A 22,254-nucleotide genomic window follows, 5' to 3' on the forward strand; every position below is an offset into this window, starting at 1 on the left:
ATAACAAACTAGCTTACATTATGTTTATTAACAAAAACAAATAAGACGAGGCATGGCATACACCACATGCTGTATTATATACTAACTAATAAATTACAGAATGTTTAGCAAAAACTGAGGAATCAAATCAATAAAAAACTAAAAATTAAAGAGAGCCTCCAAAACGTAACGCGAGGTAAACAGCAAAGATAACAAGCTTTTTAAAACGAAAACAAAAATAAAAGTCAAACTCAACTAGCTGTTGGTGACAGGACTTGCATGTTTTTTTCCACACAAGAATACCATCATGTTCACCTCCTCTGGTTTAAGAAGCGGTCTTTTACTTTACTTTACTGTGAAAACCAAATCCTCCGTCAGCCATCATTTCCTCGATATTTGGATATCATTTTTGCCACGTGCTGCACACACATTTGTGCTAGTGCTTTCGCGAAAATCTATAGTCTTTGGTATAAACCAGGCTCTACACCTGAAGCGCTCAGGCTGGAAGAGCCTCTCTTCACGTGATCAGTAAGATCTGACTGCTGCTATACGTGTCGCGGCTCTGCAATGCTCGCTGTATGGAGCAGACGATTTGGAGCAGCGCAGACCATGCACTCGATCAAATGCGACCAGATCAAATTTGAACTCGCACATTCTCAAAAAAACAGAGCCCTGTTCAATAATACTGGGATTCTGATATTGGGATTTCCACCCTATGGGCTCTTGCAAACCCGTTTCCAACATGAGCTGTGGGCTTTGTTTGAGAAGGTGAAATGTTGCTTTCTTCCTCTGTAGCAATGTCTTTGTCAGAGAAAAGGTCAGATAATAATGCCTGTATGCTCATATGTGTGGTTTCCACTGCGCTAGAGTGCCATAATTGGTCTCACTGCAATTGTGTACCTGTATAAGAGCAAATATTACACATTTCCTCTCAATATAATGACTGTAAAGCCTGTACATGCAAGTACATGTGAGTGCACGCAAGAGTTTGAGTATGTTTGCTAGAAAGCTTTTACGTTTTAGCCTCTGTACAATAATTCTCTACCTTGAGTGGAGCGCTTGGGGCTCGGATCACCCTCAACATATCAGCACAACTGACAAATCCAATCCCGACGCCTACACAAGCGCCTGGCTCTCTGCTCAACAGCTTCCTATAGAGTCATCGCCCCAGTTAACTATAGCATGCAGGTCGTAGCACGCAGATTTATGGCATAGCTATACTGCATGGGAAATCTGAGTGCCGTTTAGTGCCAGAACAGTGGTAACGTAGAGTGTCAGATTTGGTCTCGCAGTGTGAATTTAGAGTAGTCGAGGTTTCCAAATGAGATAAAGAGAAGATCATTTGAAATAGATCTGAAATTTTGTTTTACAGTTGGTAAATAAGAAATATGAGCAAAAAGTGGGCCTGAAATAAGGCTGTTGCCATCTACCTCAAGATACATTCAAAACTGCCAAATAGGTGAGAAAGACCCAGCTGATTCATTAGCGCAGTTGAGGAACAAGAAATGACTACCCAAATAACGCCCTACATTGGATTGGATTGAAGTTTAGGTAGCAGCACTCAGGACGTGCTGAAGCGAATCATAGTTGTATTGTTACCACATTCTTTCCAGCCTGGTGTCACTGGCTCAGTCCTCCACCGTCCAACTGTCCGCTTAAATCTTCCCCCCAATGCCGCAATTGGCAAAGCCGAGCCGAAGGAGCACTTAAAGCTTCTTGGCTCCAGTTTGGCCGTCCTGACCCCCTCCAAGTCAACCGGCCCCGACATATAAATAAGAACAATATCAGATAAGTCTTGCAGGAAGCCTATAAACATTTACATTCTCTTTCAAGTGCTGTTTATGGATATTTTATCTCCTATCTGGAAGTCGAAGACATGGTGAAAAAGAAGGCGACCTGGGGAGGAATCCAAAGCAAGTGGTGAATCAAAAAGGCAGCAGGCCCTGACAGGGACCCAAGACCATTGACCATAATAGGTGTTGAGAGTGGCGGCCTCCACAGATGAGGAACCAGCTCCTTAGGCCTGCCAGAAGAGTTATGAGATGGTGCGGGTAGTGATAGGGAGGGGAGGGATGCCTGGTAAGCTACTAATTCTATATCTTCTTCTGACAAAGACAAAGTGCAGCCAGCAGAGTTCAGTCTGGGAGATGGGGAGAGGGAGCTTGTAGGACTCACTAGTGTTGTGTTTAACAGAGTGGACCCACTCCTGTCTTCCTGTCCTCCAGCCTGATGCCTATCTGAGGCCAAAGTCTGACCACAGACAGTTAGTGTCTGGTTTGCTATGCCTGAAAGATATGTGAAAAATCTTATGATTACTTTTTTGCACCCATTAACCATAGATTGCTTTTTAAGGTCTGCCCACGAGCAAAAGCATGCAATAATGGGATGGTTACCAAATGAGTAGTATTTATCTGGTCATATGATCACAACATGACAGGCTCATGAGGTGAACTGCTACATGTAAAATAAAACTTTTATAATGAAAGTACATATTTTTTTGTACTTGATTTTAAACACATTTTGCCTAAAAGTAATATATATATATTTTTTTTTTCAAAACTTCTCTACTACTTGTAAGAACTACCCTGCCCTTTTTATAATTTTAGATGTGCCAGAATTAACAGCCTTATACTTAATGCTTTTAGTCCTGATTTTCCTCTTACTTTTAGATAATGGAGTTTGGCTACAAATCTGAGGCAAAATCATTGCTCATTCATGTGAGTGACGATCCCTATGTTTGCATTATCAAAGACACAATCTGAAAGAAGCGCTGATGTGTCACTGATGACTGAGTAATAGTTAGCAGGTTAAACATATCTGTCTGCCATTTAAGTCCTGTAGTGTTAAATGTGTTTTGACTGAAACTGACATTGGCAACGACAGACAGCTGTGTGAAACGGACAGCAATCCAATGACTCTAAATGCCATGTAACATATGAGTGACATTACAGGTATAATACATCCAAAAATTCTAATAATTTACTTACCCTCATGCTGTTGTAATATTGTATAAATTTTTCTTCTCAACACAAAGGGAGATATTTTAAAGAATGTTGGGAACAAAACACTCAGGCGTTTATCAAAATATCTTCTATTGTGTTCCACAGAAAAAAGTAAGTCATACACTTTTGGAAAGACATGAGGGGGAGTAAATGACGAAAACATTTTAATTTTCCCTTTCAATTCATAGTCAAAAAATATGCGATGCAACACTATAATAGCCAATCAGAACACACTTGACATTGCTGATGTGCAGTAGAAAATGCATTGCTTAAAACTTGAAATCAAAAATTTAATCTGCTTAAGAAAGATTAAAAAGCTATCAAACACTACTAGAAAAAAAAGACAAAAAAACACCATAGATACCATCTTTTATCATTTTATCCAAACCCTACTAGAAAATCTCAATAGCATAATTTGAAGTTTGATTATACAACATCTAAATCTATCTTAGATCATCAAGTACAGAGTCTGGACATGTGAGAGAGCTGAACTTCACAGAAAACAGTAGCTGTGCCACTCTGGACGGCCTCAGTCCGCCCCACAACGTGAAACTAAGAGGAGCTCCCACATTCACCTGAACCCTTCTAATCTGCAAAATAATGGAGCTCTTACACTGAGGTGCATCCTTGCCTGACGTGACGCCTTTTGTCTCCTCCTGTGTTGTGACAACACTTACATTTGTAAATTGCCCTCCTTGTAGAGGATAAACATCTGATAGCCACAAGAGAAGGGGGTTGGGGAGCGTAACAAGCCTCTGGGACTTCCTCTAAACAAATGGAGAGATCTTTAGAAGGCTACTGTTTGTGTTTGCCAAAGATACGGCCAGGATACATGAGGCTCCTGTCAATGGCCTCCAGGCGCTATTCAACCACGTTAAAGCTGGCCAACAGGGTGTTTCTGAGAGGGTCTGAGGGGAGAAGATTGCAAATGTTGCAGAGAGTTATTGCAGGTTAAAGCAGCTGCATTATTGTATCTGAAACAAGTAATACAATCTGTATTACACTACTCAACTGAACCTGGGCTATGAACCAAAAGCATAATATTGCTGTGCACTGACGCTGTGCAGGCATCACTCAATGTGTGAACAATGTGGTCAGAAGCACTCTGTCAAATCTGCTCATTGGATTGGCAATTACTTTAAAAAAGAAAGAAAGAAAAAAAAAGAAGAATGGCGGGGAGGGAAAAGCAGCAGATTAATCATGCTGTTAGCGATGAAGATGAAGACGTTGATTAATGCAGTTTGGCTTTTTAAACAAACAACTCCTGAGTGTGCGGTGTGCTCGGCATTACCCTTTAATTTAGAGAGGGTTGACTGGAGAAGTTTTGTTTTTGCAGCTTCGCTGAAGCTCTCTGCCCCCTTGTTCTTTACCCCCTTCTCCGGGGCTTTTTTCCCCCTCTCCGACACCATATGGAGCAGGCCTCGCGGAAACAATCCGCTAAAAACAACAGGCCTGCACTCAACCGTTCCCTCCTTTTTTAACACCATGTGAGAATAAATTGCTCCCTTATTGTGCGTTCTGCCAGTGGTCCGGGATCATTTTTGTGTTCTCCATCTAATTAGATTAGTTCGGTGCCGGTTCGGGGTTACTGCAAGGAGGTGCCATACGAGTGGAGAATATCGGGCTAATTGGCAGGAGGATACAGCCCATTCCTCGCCATTCGCCAGCGGGTTCGCTCCTAGGTCCTCTCTCATTACCACCGTTTTGCAACTATCTCAAAAGTCTGTAATAATAACCTGGCTTACTGTATTCTTACAGGCAGAAATTGGAGTCAAACTAGCGAGTCTCATTAGGAGCGCTTACGACCGACACCTCTCAGTCCGTAAAGGCTCTGCTGTTTATATAGCAGGCCTGAAACCCATAGAGAGGTGGAATTTCCACTGCAGTGGCAACCAGTTCACGCTCGCATGCTAATTCCACGTCTGGAAAAAAAAATCAACAACTTTAAAAACATATTACATTAAGTTCCTAAATGCACTTTTACCAGCAAATGCAAAGCCTTTTTCTTAGAACTATTTTTAGATATTTCTTAGATATTCGTCAACAGTAACCAACTGGTTGAGTACTATACAGCTGATTAAGGCCTTGCTGCATCAAATATTTTTATATGCGCTGCAAAACCGAGAAACGGTGGAGGCGAATGATCAGACTTTTAAATGAACATTATGAAAACATTTGGCCGTCTGCCTTCCTCAGCACACTGGCACGCCATACATCACGCAGGCACCTACTGGAGAACTATGCAGACCACTCAAACTTCCCCACCATAACTCAACCAAATTATACAAAGCAAGGTACAAGTAATAAGCATAAGCTTTAACTCATGGCATAAATCCATGTTTATACCCAAAAACGGGCATGCGAGTCAAAGAGATGTTCCAGTGCATAATAGCTGAACCTATAAGGATATGAGCATATAAGAAAAGCCTATACTGTAGGTTAGATGCAATTAAAAGTAGGCTGAGATCAGAAAGTCCTCATTTTGAAAATATAGGCTACTTAAGTGCAAACACACCACATGCTGCTTAATACGTAATATCAGTAAATCATAGTGAAGAATCATCGGCTGGACTAAATAACAGCCATGAATTAGCATTTATGGGTTTAGACTGGGTCGCACGCATGGTTTTAAACCAAATACACACATTTTTAAAGCAAATTAAAATTAAATTAGCAAAATGAGGTGGGGATTTCTAAATACGGGGTCTTATAAAATGTCTTTAAAGTCTTTAAATTAATTAATTAAAATTGAATATTAAAAATATATTTACTAAAGACATCAAAATTCAATCTGTATTAGAAAAAAAAAATTTATAAGATGAACAAATGCATAACAATCCCGTAAGCCCCATCAGGGGCCCCTGGACCCCCGTATTAGCACTCAGGGATCTCAGGTGACCCTTGACCTACAAGCCTGTGTCGGAGTTCTGGGTGAAGGATCCATGGGGTTAATCTCGCCATTCAGAATCACCCCCACGTCTACGCATACAACACCAACTAAAAAAAATCAAGCGCAAGCACATTTTAACCATCCCAGTGTGGTGTGCGTTCACACACAAGCAGGTTTTCCCCTGAAATTCAGACTGGAGAAGATGGCATATGTTTAACATTACGCAAATCTGCTGAAACGGCAGGGCACACGAGAGAAACCTCCACTGTGGCAACATTCACAAAGGCAGGATCCCCTAATCACTGGCCGTTACAGGTCGTTTATTATACATTTCGGCACAGGAGAAAACAGTCCACTACGACACACTCTCAGATTACCTCATTTAAGAACGACTACTGCTCGCAACCCAGACCGCAAAGAATGCGGCCGCTCTCAGAAGTTCAGATTATTGCATTTCTACCCTTCATTAGTTTGAGACTTAAAATCATGTGCGGTACAGAGCAAGTAGGCAAACCGCTTTTAAAATGAAAATCTCAGCCGAAAAGAAGTATTAACCGTATTTCCTAATAACACTTAATGCTGCTATAACGATTTATGACGTATGTAAATAACCAAGCATTGTAATAACTTTAAAAAACAAAAACCAACTAATGGAAAAACATGCCAAACATCTTTTAAAAAAAATAAACTATTGGTGTTTGACCAGAGCTTTTGGATGACATAATCAATCACCTTTTATAAGACTAAACTACAAAAACAGACTTCATTTTATCTGTGTGCTACTATGCATATTTTTATGAGCGATGCAGAAATATCTCCTGAGAGGAAGTCTGTTGAGTCCAGCTTTACACAAACACAGTGGCAGAGAAGAATACCAGACCACAGTATCACCTGGTCCACAAATGTACAGCTCAAAGAAAGCCCCCCACAGACTAAAAAAATACTGCTTGTGTGGCCTATCTTATTACCCCAGAGAAAGCCCACAGATAGTCAAAAAAAAAAAAAAAAGTCAGGGAAAAGAAAGTAAGTAAATTCTACTGTTCCACGTAATAAACGGCAAAGCAGGGGATGATGGCCTTACAGAAGATCAAAGCACTTTAAAAGCTTGAGCTACCTAGAGGTGTAGATTACTGCCCTGAACTACAGGAAGACTGGGTTAAAAGTTACCATAAATAAAGTTTTAAAGCAACATCACCCTAACGCAATACCATCAAAAACCTGACGACAAGAATCACGTCCTTCTCTGTTAATCCTACGTATTAGTTTTTACATGAATTGCATCGAAAACCACAATGCCAGAAATCCCAGCGTTGTTGTAACACACAATCACACGCATACATACCTCTGTTAAGCATTGGGTTATAGCATTATCACACTCAAATCCAACAGGGAGGCAGATATCAAAGCTGGCAGAGTATCCAAAGACCCTTCCCTGAGGAGCTCTCTGAGGTATCCTTTATTCCACATCCATTCTGGCCTGGGAATCATTCCATTTTTTTCCCCACAGTGTTCACAAAGTTTACTCGCTCTACATGCGTTGCTTGTGAAATGCGCCGTCCCGTACTTCCTTTTCTCAGAAGACCTCACAGGTGCAGATGATCCTGAGCGCGAGGGGTGACCACACCACGCCGTTCTTCTCGATCACTGTAACGAAACAAAAATGCACATGCTTAGCAATAAGGAAGTGCTCGGAGTAAACACTACTTTCTGAGTCATTATTAAGAGAGAAAGTCAAAATCACCACACATTAACACTCGCGGAATAAAATGGCAAAAACTAATTTCAAGAAATAAAAAATAAAATAAAAAACATAAAAAGAAAGCATGATCTACCAAAAGACTTGGAATCTTGGAAAAAGCTCAACATGGACACCGCAATGCACGCAAAGAGAGCAGAGAGAAATCCTGTGTCATGTACTCAGGCAGTCTGACAGCAGGTTTCATGAATGGGAGCTCTGACAGTACGGGCCCTCTGGCCGACCAAATTGGAAACAGGAAAACAAACATTCTCAAGGAAAACTCCCCCCACCTCCACCACCGTAAGGCCTCCCCCCCCACAAACCTTTTCTTTCGACTCATTCTGTCCAACCTGTGTCAGGTTAGCAATAGTCAACCGCACCAGCCTACAGACCACACAGATGGAGAACGTGCAGCCACCGTGAGATGGAGAGGAAAAAAAAGAGGAAAAAAGCTAAGCGAAAACCTGTTTGCGAGGTAAAAGAACACACACCGCGATAGAAAGGAAAAGAGAGAAAGAAAAAGAAGGCTAAACTGACTCATCAACGTTCCAGAGGGGCCGGCGGACACACTAAACTCAGCTCGTCGGAATGGGGAGGAGAGGAAGTGGGCACTGCTGGAAGATCTAAACTGAAAACTTTCAGAAAGTTTCTGATATGAAGCCGAGCACAGAGGCTTGTGGCGGGATAAAGCTAGGCTAACAAGACGAGCGTTTTTTATCAAACAAGTACTTACTGATGCTCTAATTTTAGTATAAAAGTTCAGGAAAGTCAGTTCATATGAAAAGCTAACCGAACGGGAACCACTAGCTTTGAAAAACCACATGTAGCCAAAATGTCAACACATCTGACCAATAAAAGGTTTATCGTCACACATCACTTTAACTTGCATATTCAATACAAATGTCAGTTGTTTTTATATTCTCAGTAAAAAAGTAAGTTTTTGTCAATGAGTAAGATTGAAGATTTAGGGGAACTTCGATTTCTATTTCTTCGTTTGCAGTGCAACCTACCACTCTACTGGGAATACGAGAGTTTTCTGTCAGCAAACTTTACCAGATGTACGCTAACCACTAAAATATTACACGCCACATAATTAGCCTAACAAGTGATGTCAAACAGTTCTGACAGAGTCAGAGACCCAAACCGTCTCTTATCTGGAGGAGTTGTTAAACACAATTGAGCTGCATTTGTGACAGGTTTTAATTAGCCATCAAAATATAATATTAATAAAAACATGGAGAAGCTAAACCTAAACTATATAACAGGATAAAGGAGGTTGCTATGACACCTCAGGTCAAAGGTCCTTGTGTTTCTTTCCCACACAGGGTGTGAGAAAAAAAAAAAGGGAAGAGAATAAGAGTTCTTCAAAACAAAAGAAACACTTACATTTAAAGCACTTAATCTGGGTGATAAAAACTTTCTCAATGTTACACTCACATACAACCCCAAGTGACTTCACTCAAATAAAAATGCACGTTTCTAGTTATTTGTCTTCAAATCCATTCATACTGCATGAAAGTTTAGTGAGAAGACCCATGAGGATGGCAAGTCTTTACAATATATCTGCTATAACTCATCATAACACACATCCAGTGCCATTTAGTGACTTCAAAACACTGCTAAAACAGGATGAAAAGCATATGACGAGACAAGGGACGACCTCTGTGAACTGCAGCTCTTTTATTCTTGAAAATCCAGAGGAAAAAAGACTAGCTATTCATACACGGGCTAAATCAAACATATGTTATAAAAGCTTTTAAGGCTACCAATTATTAGGAGCTGTCTCTGTGTAAATCTTGGCATTTCATCAGGCGGATAAAAAAAAAGAATTTCTCAATTTTCATGTCCCCCATGTTTGGAGATTTAAAACCACGAAAAACAAAACAAAAAAGAATTTCTATAAAGTCATTGATGCGTCATTTCAAAACACAAGCAGTGATGGTACTTTGCAGACTTGCCTGTCGCTCGTATAGGGAGTAGAAAAAATACTATGCCGTTCCGTAAAACCAAATTTTTAAAAAAAAAAAAAAAAGAAGAGAAAGAGAATTTTAAGAAGACTCAACAACCTAAAAAAACTTATTCAGTCTATCAAAAAAAAAAAAAAAAAAGTTTTTGGTTGTATTTAAGTACTATGTCCTTTGCAACATAAACATCTTTAAGATTAAGTTTTTAAAAGATTGTTTGTGTTAACTTCTGAGCAACAATGAATACAAATATTTACAAAAAATAATCATCTGGTCTGAGTAGATTTTCTAACAAATGAGACAAGTAAAAAAAAAAAAAAAATACAACATTTTAAAGTCATCAACTAGTTACAATATGTTCTTTGCAAGCAAACACCTGGATTTAATATGGTAGCGCGATCCATTCTTTTTCACTGTCATTAAAAAAAAAATCCCCTACAATTTATTTTCTCTACAGGCTTCTTATTCAACGGCACCAACGCCACATGAATCTGCCGCAGGGACACAAGTGGCAAATCAAAGTGCAGCAAGAAGTTAGCCCAAAAAGAAGTTGTGCAAACTCAGAAGCCACGAAGAACAAATGGAAGACCCCCACTGCTGCTTTCTCCCTCCACCAAGGCCCAAATTCATTTGTCAGCCGTAAAGTTCCTGACTATACAGCGCTGATCTATTGCCTCTCTCCAAAGAGCTCACAGATGTGGAGTCATTTACATTTCAAATACACCTCAAGCTTTTCAATCACTTCAAACGCGTCTTATCAGACAACTCATGTGGATCTTATTCTTCTGTGCAGACTGAGAACTGAATCTAGTAAACCACTGAACGGACAGCGAGAACGAATTCACATATTTGTGTGAGTGTTTACGATGCCCAAGGAATTAAATAATATTCCAAGCAGATGGAGATTTTTCTTCTGATCTCTAGGTTGTTCTGCATGTAAAATGACAATGAGCTATTTCATGCATGACAATAAAGTGGGGAAAAGTTCTTTAAATCTTCACAGATTAAAAAAATAGTCATGTAACTGCAAAAAGAGTTAAGATAAAGCAATTGTAACTGCAAAAGCCTGATGATGACAGAGCTGAGGTTCCCTGTTGACTGTATCTGAAACTATGTTTACAGTTGTGAGTTTCTCTGTTTCTCTAAATGATGAGCCGCATTTACCTGCACACGCTTTGTCATTAAGAAACTTTTACCGACAAACTATTTCAGAAAGAAAAAGAGAGCATATCATTTCCAGACTGCCCGAGTGTGGCAACTTTCACAGTTTACAGGAAATAGCGCAACTCATCTACTGGAACCAACATGGGATTTTGTATCATAACAATCAGATACAGGTTACGCTTCAGCACAGCACATTTAAGTGAAGTGTGGGTGATTTTATCAGTTTGAAGATAAATACGTGTTTCCACCCACTTGAACGTACTAATTATATTCTAATGTGAAAGTGATTGTAAAACCAAATCAAACTGGAAACATTACCAGAGCTAAGTTACAGAACTGAGGAACCTTGCAACAACTCAAAATCCAAACAATGTTACAAAATGTGCAGGATATGAACACACGTATACAAATTACTTGTTAAAACTTGTTAGAAATAAACAGAACACTGGAAGTGTGTTCCTGTCCTCTGTACAAAAGTTTATATCGATGAATAACACCAACAAGAAAAGATAAAGAGAAAACGACTATTGTACACGCCAAGAAAAAATTCATAATTTCTATACACATGCCTACATTTTAGAAGATTAACACAGAGTTATTTAAATTCCTTGAACTTTTTGTCGAAAAGTTTTTTGAAAAGTGCTAAGCTCCATCACGCCACTTTGGTCACGCCACAAGAAACTTTGTGAACTACAGCCCCCCCAAACACACCGAAGTGCGAAAGCTGTCCACACAGTTGCTAAAACAAATACAAAGTTTTCCCATAACTTATATATATTCACAAAAACACCAAATGAGAAAATAGTATTCGTATAGTCAGGAGCTTGTTACCGCTATTCATAAACTTTTCCTCAGAAACTTGACGAACGTCTCCATCGCCTCGAAGAACGCAATGAAACAGAAAAACGTCTCTTCGCTACCTGCCTTCGAATAAAACCGCAAAATAGCGATAAAAGCCCCGTTGAAAGCCGTAGACTGTCATGTAAACAACCTGTGCCTCTTTGTATGTGGAAAATGAAGTGTAACGTTCAGCGCGTTGCCATGCCTACGCGTTTTCTTATCGTACATCAGTTACGGAAAGTTTTCGAAGTTTGTGTGGAAAGCGCCATTCAGCTTGAAGCATCATTTACGCAAAAACAGTAGCCTACACACTAATGAAACTTTCTACAACTTGAGCTATGCACCGTTTAGCCACTTTAGCGCGCAGTGCAACCGGTTTACACATAAACAATGCGAATAAAAGACGCCTCGCGGCTTAAATGTACAATAGAAAAAAACGATATTACTACATTCTGGATATTATCTTGCGCAAAACGCATTGCACCATAGAACGAAATAGCTGAAATGGGAAGGAAAAAGTAATCCAAAAACCTCTTCGTGTGTTTTCTCTCAACTACTGGGAGCTAACAAGTCGGCAATTTCAATTTGCAATTTAGCCTCAAAACCCAAATGGCACGCCGAAATCCGAAGAGCCGTGCTCTTATTTTCATTGCAAAGTAGCACTCAACTGATTCATCACCAAATCCCTTCGCCCTACTCAACATTACATAACATTCTCCCCCTAAAAACTACAGCTAAAATTCACATCGTTCTTCTGCCGTGATCGCAATGCTCATTGATTCGCTTTCTCCTTACCTGTTGATTAAATTGTAATAGTCTTTGCAGTCTGAAAGATGGTGGAGCTTTGGCGTGAGCCATGAAGCGTCTTTGTGTTGTTTGTTTGTTGATCTCGGGGAATGATTTCTTTTTTATGGGGATGTAAGATAGCGAATTGCTCCTGTACACGTGAAATCTTGGGAGACTGTGTTTACTAGTAAAAACGCCTGAGTCTGGGATGGAAAAAAGGAGGCTGGTTTTTGCAGTGATCTCAGTTCTTTATCAGAAATGTTATCGCTTGTCAGGACCTCAGACTCCAAGCATTACGTCAGTTTCAAGACACCAACACTATTAATATCAAGAAGCCCTTGCGGAGGAAAGCGCCACCCTAGAGCGCGCTCTCTTAAAGGGACAGTGACCGCTAAAACAGCCCCAGCACCACTCTGCAACTTCGCCATAGATTGCTGAAGAAACCTAGTCAGATAAGTCATCTAAATTAGAATCGGTTCTCGACCGGTGGTTCGCACTTCTGTTCCGAGCAGATAAAAAAACACAACAACAACAATGCCAAATGAAATGGAAATCATTGAAAAATGAATCATTTTTTAAGTGGAACCTTATAATTATTTCTAGTAGTAATTTTCAAAACTGGACAAACTGAGGTTCTTCTCATGTAACGCAAATGTCTTCTTGCGACCACCACAGTTTTGTGATAATCATCCGAAATTGAAACACTACTTTAAAAAAGCGGTTCAAAATGTTAGCTTAAAATCTATCTATGCATGCATAGTTAAGATATTAAAATAAATAAGCTTATTAATATTTAAAGGTAGAATAAAATTTTGCTCTTCAGGGCACAGTTTTGGTTATGAATATCAAGTAACAACCACATTCTATAACAGTAGAGCTTAAATAAGGAGTCACAACCAAATTGTGAGTTGACATGCTGTGGGTGTCTCAAATGGGCTATTATTAGTATCTTTTGTTTGTTTGTTTGTTTTCTTAGTGCTGTCAATCCTTCTCAGGGTTTTGAAATAGGGGTATGACAATATAGGGGGTAAATAGGGTATAGGGGTATGATATATATACATATAATACACAAAAAACAGTATGTTTTTACAGATATTGTTGGGTAAGAACATATCAATAAATATATAAATAAATTTCAGTATTTGATTTTAGGGACATATTTGTTTATTCAAAACGTTCTCAGTGCTCAGCAATGTAGAACTGAAACCAAATAAGTGAAATGAAACACTCTGTCATTCTGTGAACATTTACTGACAGGTGGTAATTTTTTGTGTGGAATAATTAGCAGAACACAGTAGTAGATGTTTTTGACAACTAGTATGAGTGTAGCTGACATGAAACACTTTTGGGAAGTTGACATGTCCCGTGGTGTAGCCTACTTCATCTAAAATTACTGTAAACAGCATTTCATGATTATTTGTGTATAATTATCATATATGCAGGATTTATGAACTTATCGACTAAATGGAAAATTTGTACACCACTGGATAATTTAATATGATATTAAACACCTGACATAAACTTTTCATTATCCATTCATATAAATTTTTACCTAAAAATATTGATGTAAAGTCTGCCCTTGTAGAATGTGTCATACTGTGTCATTATAAAAAAAAAACTAGTAATGTAATGTTTTTATTTTTGTAAGCAAATGAATGTATTTTATGTATGCACTATATAGGTGTATGTATAGTCTTATAACAATACAGAGTGCATCATATTTACAATGTTAACATGGTTTTGGGGTCCAGGTGCTTTACTTGTACTTGCAGCATCCAACCATGAAGTTTTAAATGTTCTGTTCTCATCCATGACAAACCATAAACCATAAGTCCAAAGGTCCATAATTACTAGTCCTGTCCACAATAACAACTTCAAAATGAACCAGCCACTAGAAAATACAAAATAAACTTGGCAGTAGTGTCTCCAAATGACTGCCTAGAGCACTACTGTCTGTAATGCATTTTATTTTTCTATCTATAAAATAAAATAGTAATAATAATACATTTATCACTAATATTGTGATAGCTGTTTAAAATGTGAATCAAACATATAAATCTACAGCTGAAGATTAATACATATAGCTTAAAGGTAAATGTGTACAATAATAAACTTTCAGTAGCTTAGAAATACATGAACATTTGGGAAAGCTTTCTCAGCTATAAAGAGAAATTCTGCATAATTGATCAATTTAAGAAAATATTTGTTTAGATACAAAAATGTTACCACATAACCTATATATTTTCCACATTTAAACGAAAGGAAAATGTTGTTAAAAATGTATTATGTTCATGTTTTTTCCTTTTTTATGTTTTCTTTTCCTTTCTCTGAGTTTTTCTTATAAAAATAGCATAAATAAGCTGTCAACAAAAATAAACTGGATTTAATTGCCAACATTTACAGTATTGGTTTCCTGTGGATTAACATTATTTGTTAAAATAGCATTTTATGAAAAGACCATAGAACTGTTTTCCAAGAATACACATAATATGTTTTTCTTTTTTCCAGTGAAGCTAGTAATGGTGGGCCAATTACATGTAGAGAAAAATTCACTCAGACATGTTCCACCCACTGATTCAAAATATATAATACATATAAAAAAAAATTAATCATAAATTATATTGCATGTTCCATGAACTTATTTGAGAAGTACTAAAGCAGCATACTCTATTCAGACTTTCATTTAAAAAAAAAATAAAAATTATTTGGGGGGTTTCACATTCATTCTCTGCCATCGCACAACCATCATGAGGTATACTGATGAAACTTTTTTAGAGATGAAACCTGAGAAGTAAAGTCAGCGTTGTTTATTTCACATAGAGATATCATGCCATGAGGTGGATGTCACTGAAATATTTTTAGTCCTGGTGGTTACATTCTGCTAGACATATTACATACTGCGGAAGTTGGCGCCAATGCAGTCCCCTATCTGAGCTTGATACTGTTTCAGTATAGCCTTTCCTCTGTCCATGCTAACAGCCAGATTCATCATGTGTCATATTTAGAACACCTCATGCGTAGGAGACAGCCCTTCATTGAGCTATTGAACGCCTCCTGCAGTACGAGTGTTACAATAAAACACACTGCTACAATATCTGTATTCATCCGTATTCACAGTGATGACATGTGTTTAACAGTATAGGCACAACTGTAGGCAATGTACTGACTTGCATAATACATTTAAATCACTAATCTGAGAAAAGTTAAGGAATAACTTATTTTTAGTGATTGGGTTTGGTTAGTGGTTCGACTTTTTTCCCCCCAAAGCACCATATATTATTGACGTAGAGGCTTGAATATCCACTTCTGTGGATTGTGCCTTTTTATGTGCATTTTAATGGTGTTCCCTAATTATTTTAGCATGTTATAGTATAATGTAGCATTATATTAAAATACACTCTTCCTAAAGAAAGAAAAAGGAAAAAAGGTTGCTCACTCAAGTATCCATTCTTTACTTTTTTTCATATTGTTAGAGATAACATATCAGTGCATATTTATTTTTAGGGCTGCTTTATATATATATAATATATATATATATATATATATATATAATATATATAATATATATATATATATATATATATATATATATATATATATAATATTATATATATATATATATATTAATGTGACAACTTTTAAATCAAACTGCTTTTTTAATAAAAAATTAATTCCTTACATGCAGACTGAACAGAACAACATCTGAAGAACAAAAACAGAATTTTTGATTATGAGAAAAAAACTTTTTTTGCAATGTCTTGTACTACAATCAAAATCCCTAAAGACATCTCCTGTGAGCAACAGAATTGCATATGTGGCACAAATGTGATTCATAAATGGGCAGTTTTCAATTTTACCATTCGGTTCAACCATGCAGCGTAAATGGAATTTGCAGAGTGTAACTTCTGAATAAAAGGGAAATTTGAACTGGAAGAACGACTCAAGGTGATTCTTCTACATTACTTTTGCACTCCAAGGAGCAAAATAAGTGATACATGGAGAGCCAGAATAAAAACAATTTTATACTTGAGTAAAACATTTTTCAGATACATTTCCGCATGAATAATTATATTATTTTTCCTCTCTTCCAAAAAACAAAAATAGAAGATGGCAGCAAAACACTTTCAAAGCATCAAATGAAGAAGACCTGGCATTTGCGTTGAAAATTGAGTCTCTAGAATATTTTTTTGGTCTTAAAATATCAGAAAGGCTGTTGTGATTAAAATGACTCTAGCAGAGAGGAGTAAATAATGGAGATAGAGGAGAACTGAGACAAAACTAGACACGGAACAACAAGTGTAACAAGAAAAAAAGACCAAACAAAAGACGGTTTCTATATATCAGTATTCACTGTCTGTGTGTCATCACTAATTAGAAGATTGGCTAAAAATGTAGATAGTTCAGAGGTGGGAACATTTCCACAAATAAAATGAGGTCTGAGACAGAAGCGCTTATAGAAAGGACAAAGTGTGAAATTTTTTGTAAACGATTATGCCATTTTTACTGAAAGATGCTATTTCTGCACATTTAGAGCTCATTAATTTCAGTTGGGTAACAAACTGTGCATACTGTATGTGTGTGTTTGATTTTCAAATTATTTTAGTATTAAGTCATAATGAGAATTTCTTGCATGGATGTGATGTTTCTGTTTGACTACAAATTTGGTCAAACATTATTAGTATTCTAATAAAATAATGAATGAATGCTGGGAAGAGCCTCTGCTTATTACTTGACCTGAAAAAAATATATATATATATATATTTTCATACTGGCTTTGGCATTAGCTTGATCACTAAAGGAATTGTTCATCCAAAAATGAAACTCTGTCCTCATTCAATCTCATGTTGTTCCAAACCTGTATGACTTTATTCCACAGAACACAAAAAAGAAATTATGACTGTGCTGGCTGATCTTTCCCATTCAAAAACAATGAAAGGGCAACAAAAAAGTATCATAAAAATGGTCAATACGACTCATGCGACATTTTCCAAGCATGTACCGGATTAATGAGTCAGTATGTTAAAACCGGATCAGTCTGATTCATGAACGAATCACCAAAGAGAGATTTTGTTTTGTTTTTTACACAAGGTTATGGTTAATCACATTTTGCATGGAAAATAGTTTCTAAAATCCTTTTCAGTTTCTCCTGCTTTCTTCTGCTCCACACAACATGAGGTTGAATTATTACCTTAGGAGGCCTTTCTCTCCACTGCTTATGGTCTACAATTAAGTGCCTTCCATATTACTAACAGGTCTATGTGGCCTCACTCCAGTAGTTTCCCTCTCTCAAAGACTTCCTAATGTAAACCTACGTGACTCCAACCAACTTATTGTGCCTTGAAGTGCTCTTTTTCTCTCCTTTTTTTCTTTCTTTCTCTGTTTCTTTCACTTACCCACTCACAGAAGTTCATACACATCCAGTAGATGTTCCCTTCATTACACACACACACGAGCAATAACAGAGTATACTAATGGATTTTGCAGCACTTTAAGTGATGAAAAGTGGCTGTGCAGTGAATGTCCATTCTATCTTGGGAAAAGATGAGCAAGACTTCAAAAGAAAGTAGTAGAATAAATATTCTGAGAGGTTCAGATCTGTAACTGATTGAGCGCTATGGAATACCTCTTAGGTTATCACCAATCCGTGCAGATGAAGGGTTTAATCACCATCTTCTTTTTGATTAGCTAGCAGCTACAGCGTTTCTCTAATGTTATTGAGCGATCTATACGGCCGCCCGGCGATAGATGCTGACAGAGCTTCTTATCTACTGGAATCTGTGACAGTCTGTATCTCCTACTCTATTCTCAGGAACACAGCATGAGCACTCACATGAAAGTACAAACCTTGCCACACAATTTCACGCAATCATGATTATTCAAAATGTGACTCAATCATATATATTGCCTATATATATCTTGAAAATACATCAGGAGATAACAGGATAAGGAAGAGTAGATTGAAAATAAAGAGAGTGAGATTGCTCCACGATTCTGAACGAATATTGATAAAATGCTGTCAAATATATATTTATGAAACTACAGGTGGTATTTCTTCCTGTAGCTCAGACAGTACAGCATGGCACTAACAACGCAAAAGGGTTTGATTCCCAGGAAAAGCAAGAACTTATAAAATATCTTAAACTTGGTGTAAGTTGCTTTGGATAAAAGCTGCTGGCAAATGCATAATTGTAAATTTCTCTCCTGAAGTAGCCTACACTTCTAAGGAGGGTTATAACTTATAGTTATTTAGTTATGAAAGATTTAATGTGTAATCTACAGCCATAAAAATGTTGTTTCTCAGAAAACATTATTTAAAAGAGATTAGAAAACCTGAAGCTCAAATTTCCTTTAAATATTTTGTGGTTAGCCATAGACATAAAATATTACATCATTAAAGTTATAAAATAAAATCATTAAAACTTATCCAGATTGAGATGTCACAAATTTGATTTGAATAAACCTTTTAAAATTTTTAAGTTAAATGAACTTAAATGCCTTAAATGTTAAAGGCCGAACTGTTTTTGAGCTGGTCTTGATGGTTTCTTAAAGCTATAGTTCACCAAAAAAATAAACATTTAATTATTTTTTACTCACCCTCATATTAGTCTTAACCTGGAGCACAAAAAAAAAAAAAGTTGTCAAAGTTGGGTAAACTTTGAAAATAATCAAACTACATCAAACATATACAGGTGCTGGTCATATAATTAGAATATCATCAAAAAGTTGATTTATTTCATTAATTCCATTCAAAAAGTGAAACTTGTATATTATATTCATTCATTACACACAGACTGATATATTTCAAATGTTTATTTCCTTTAAATTTGATGATTATAACTGACAACTAAGGAAAATCCCAAATTCAGTATCTCAGAAAATTAGAATATAACTTAAGACCAATACAAAGAAAGGATTTTTAGAAATCTTGACCAACTAAAAAGTATAAAAATGAAAAGTATGAGCATGTACAGCACTCAATACTTAGTTGGGGCTCCTTTTGCCTGAATTACTGCAGCAATGCTGCGTGGCATGGAGTCCATCAGTCTGTGGCACTGCTCAGGTGTTATGAGAGCCCAGGTTGCTCTGATAGTGGCCTTCAGCTCTTCTGCATTGTTGGGTCTGGCATATCGCATCTTCCTCTTCACAATACCCCACAGATTTTCTATTTTGTTAAGGTCAGGTGAGTTTGCTGGCCAATTAAGAACAGGGATACCATGGTCCTTAAACCAGGTACTGGTAGCTTTGGCACTGTGTGCAGGTGCCAAGTCCTGTTGGAAAATGAAATCTGCATCTCCATAAAGTTGGTCAGCAGCAGGAAGCATGAAGTGCTCTAAAACTTCCTGGTATACGGCTGTGTTGACCTTGGACCTCAGAAAACACAGTGGACCAACACCAGCAGATGACATGGCACCGCAAACCATCACTGACTGTGGGAACTTTACATTGGACCTCAAGAAATGTGGATTGTGTGCCTCTCCTCTCTTCCTCCAGACTCTGGGACCCTGAAATCCAAAAGAAATGCAAAATTTACTTTCATCAGAGCACATAACTTTGGACTACTCAGCAGCATTCCAGTCCTTTTTGAAGCGAGACACTTCTGTTGTTCAAAAGTGGCTTGACACAAGGAATGCGACAGCTGAAACCCATGTCTTGCATACGTCTTTGTGTAGTGGTTCTTGAAGCACTGACTCCAGCTGCAGTCCACTCTTTCTGAATTTCCCCCACATTTTTGAATGGGTTTTGTTTCACAATCCTCTCCAGGGTGCGGTTATCCCTATTGCTTGTACACTTTTTTCTATCACATCTTTTCCTTCTCTTCGCCACTCTATTAATGTGCTTGGACACAGAGCTCTGTGAACAGCCAGCCTCTTTTGCAATGACCTTTTGTGTCTTGCCCTCCTTGTGCAAGGTGCCAATGGTCGTCTTTTGGACAACTGTCAATTCAGCAGTCTTCCCCATGATTGTGTAGCCTACAGAACTAGACTGAGAGACCATTTAAAGGCTTTGCAGGTGTTTTGAGTTAATTAGCTGATTAGAGTGTGGCACCAGGTGTCTTCAATATTGAACCTTTTCACAATATTCTAATTTTCTGAAATACTGAATTTGGGATTTTCCTTAGTTGTCAGTTATAAACATCAAAATTAAAAGAAATACACATTTGAAATATATCAGTCTGTGTGTAACTTTTAAGGGTTTCTTTTTAGAGACATAGCAGCATTAACTAGTTTTCTGAAATTTCATACCAAGGCAATATAACACAAAGCATAGTTATAAATTCACATAAAAAATGTTAAAAAGAAAAATATTTTAAAAAGTATGATGTATAATAACTGTGGAAATGTGTCATCACAGTCCATCTTGAAACTGTTTTGATCCCAACGTTCTTGAAAATATCTTACTTTGTGTTTCACAGAAGATAAAAAGTAAAAAAGGTTTCGAAATGCAAGTGGGTAAATAATGCCAAAATCTTCATTTTTTAGGCAACTTATCCCTTTGACTGGTCATTAAACCAGACTGTACCCAGGCTCAGACTAATAAGACTGAATTGGGCTGTTCAAAAAACAAAACAAAATTGCTCCAGGTGAACTCAACAAACATAACCCTCTATTTTTAGAATCTTAGGTCATTATTTCTATGTGCCCAGCTCAGCTTTATACATTGTCGGTTTCCTCATTGGTAGAAAGAAAGAAGGAAAAGGTGTGCATGTGTCTGCATTCCAATCAAATCATTAACCCTTCAAGCCACAGAAAACACAAAATTTCCAACCATCACCACACACAACCCACTGAAAGCAGGAACTGGTTAAGGTGCAGGTGACCCATCATTTCCCACCATTCCCACCCATGATACAGGACTGCTGGGGAACAATGACTTCCCATGCCGACCTTCCCGTCATTCGATGTATGTAAGGCAACGATAAATGGACATGTTTCATGCAAACGCAACTGTCAAGAAGACCTACAGTAGACAAATTGTTCAAGAATGCGATACTTCGCGTTGCTATCCTCCTCAGTATGTAACCCTCTGGATGCGATTAACGCGTATACGGCGTTTTGGTGGTATTTTATCCTCCGGAAACCCCGAAAAGAACTTACCATTACACCGTCAGTTTTGGTCGTACCTGCTGCTTTAGTAAAGTTCATCTGTACGGGGGAGATCTACTTTTGTTTTGTAGGAGAAAGAATGAGACAGGAAAAGTAACAAACAAGGAGTGCATGTGTCTGCATTTTCAGATACCAAATTGCACTTTGAATTTCTCCTGCATGCCACTGAGACATGAGCGCATCGAGAGAAAGCCTGACATGTCTACTTGTTAAACTAAACAAGTTGTCTGCTGAAAAACAAATATTTCTGTGTTAAGGTGAAAACAACGCGATGGTCCGTTTTTTCAGGTCTCTCTTCATTAGCTTCTATATGCGACCATCATTTAAAGATACGCCCCCGCGTGAGCTTTTGAGATTCAAATGTTTCACTGAAGCGCATTTTGAATACGCCCACCAACAGAACAGACAACGCAGCGATCGGACATCTTCCAAGATACAGGACCATGTGCCTTCCTCAAGAGAAAAGAATTGACGCGCTTTATCCAGCAGAGATCATCCAGTCTCTTTGTTATTTATATTCTATATAGACTTGCGCGTTGGACTAAGTTTTCACATAACGTGTAACATCACACACTAACTAGTTATCATGTTTACATAGTTAGCATGCCAAACTATAATTCACCCTTGATGTGTATACATCAATCAATTGAAGAATTAAATTTATACCATTCATAAGCATGATGTAACTCTTAACATATTAATAATAATTGTAACTAGTTTTCACCGAAAAATGTAATACATTACATTGAACTTTTTCCAAGATAAACTATAATCCCCGTGACAAATG

The 22,254-nt window shown here is 37.7% G+C and overlaps 1 protein-coding gene across 6 annotated transcripts in view; it reads right to left on the minus strand.

Annotated features, from left to right (window-relative positions):
* Positions 1-12,714, minus strand: part of trps1 (trichorhinophalangeal syndrome I) — a 113,326-nt gene extending 100,612 nt beyond the window's left edge. Inside the window, exons 1-2 of one of the 6 annotated variants that reach the window (XM_042745387.1) lie at positions 12,373-12,714; positions 7,214-7,515 (exon numbers count right to left, since the gene is read on the minus strand). In XM_042745387.1, the coding sequence (XP_042601321.1) occupies positions 7,214-7,226 (13 nt within the window). In that variant the 5' untranslated portion in view covers positions 7,227-7,515; positions 12,373-12,714. The other 5 variants (XM_042745392.1, XM_042745391.1, XM_042745388.1 and 2 more) reach the window with 5 other exon arrangements.
* Positions 12,715-22,254: the final 9,540 nt, after the last annotated feature.

The sequence above is a fragment of the Cyprinus carpio genome, chromosome B19 (assembly GCF_018340385.1).
Source record: "Cyprinus carpio isolate SPL01 chromosome B19, ASM1834038v1, whole genome shotgun sequence".
Classification (NCBI taxonomy): Eukaryota; Metazoa; Chordata; class Actinopteri; order Cypriniformes; family Cyprinidae; genus Cyprinus; species Cyprinus carpio.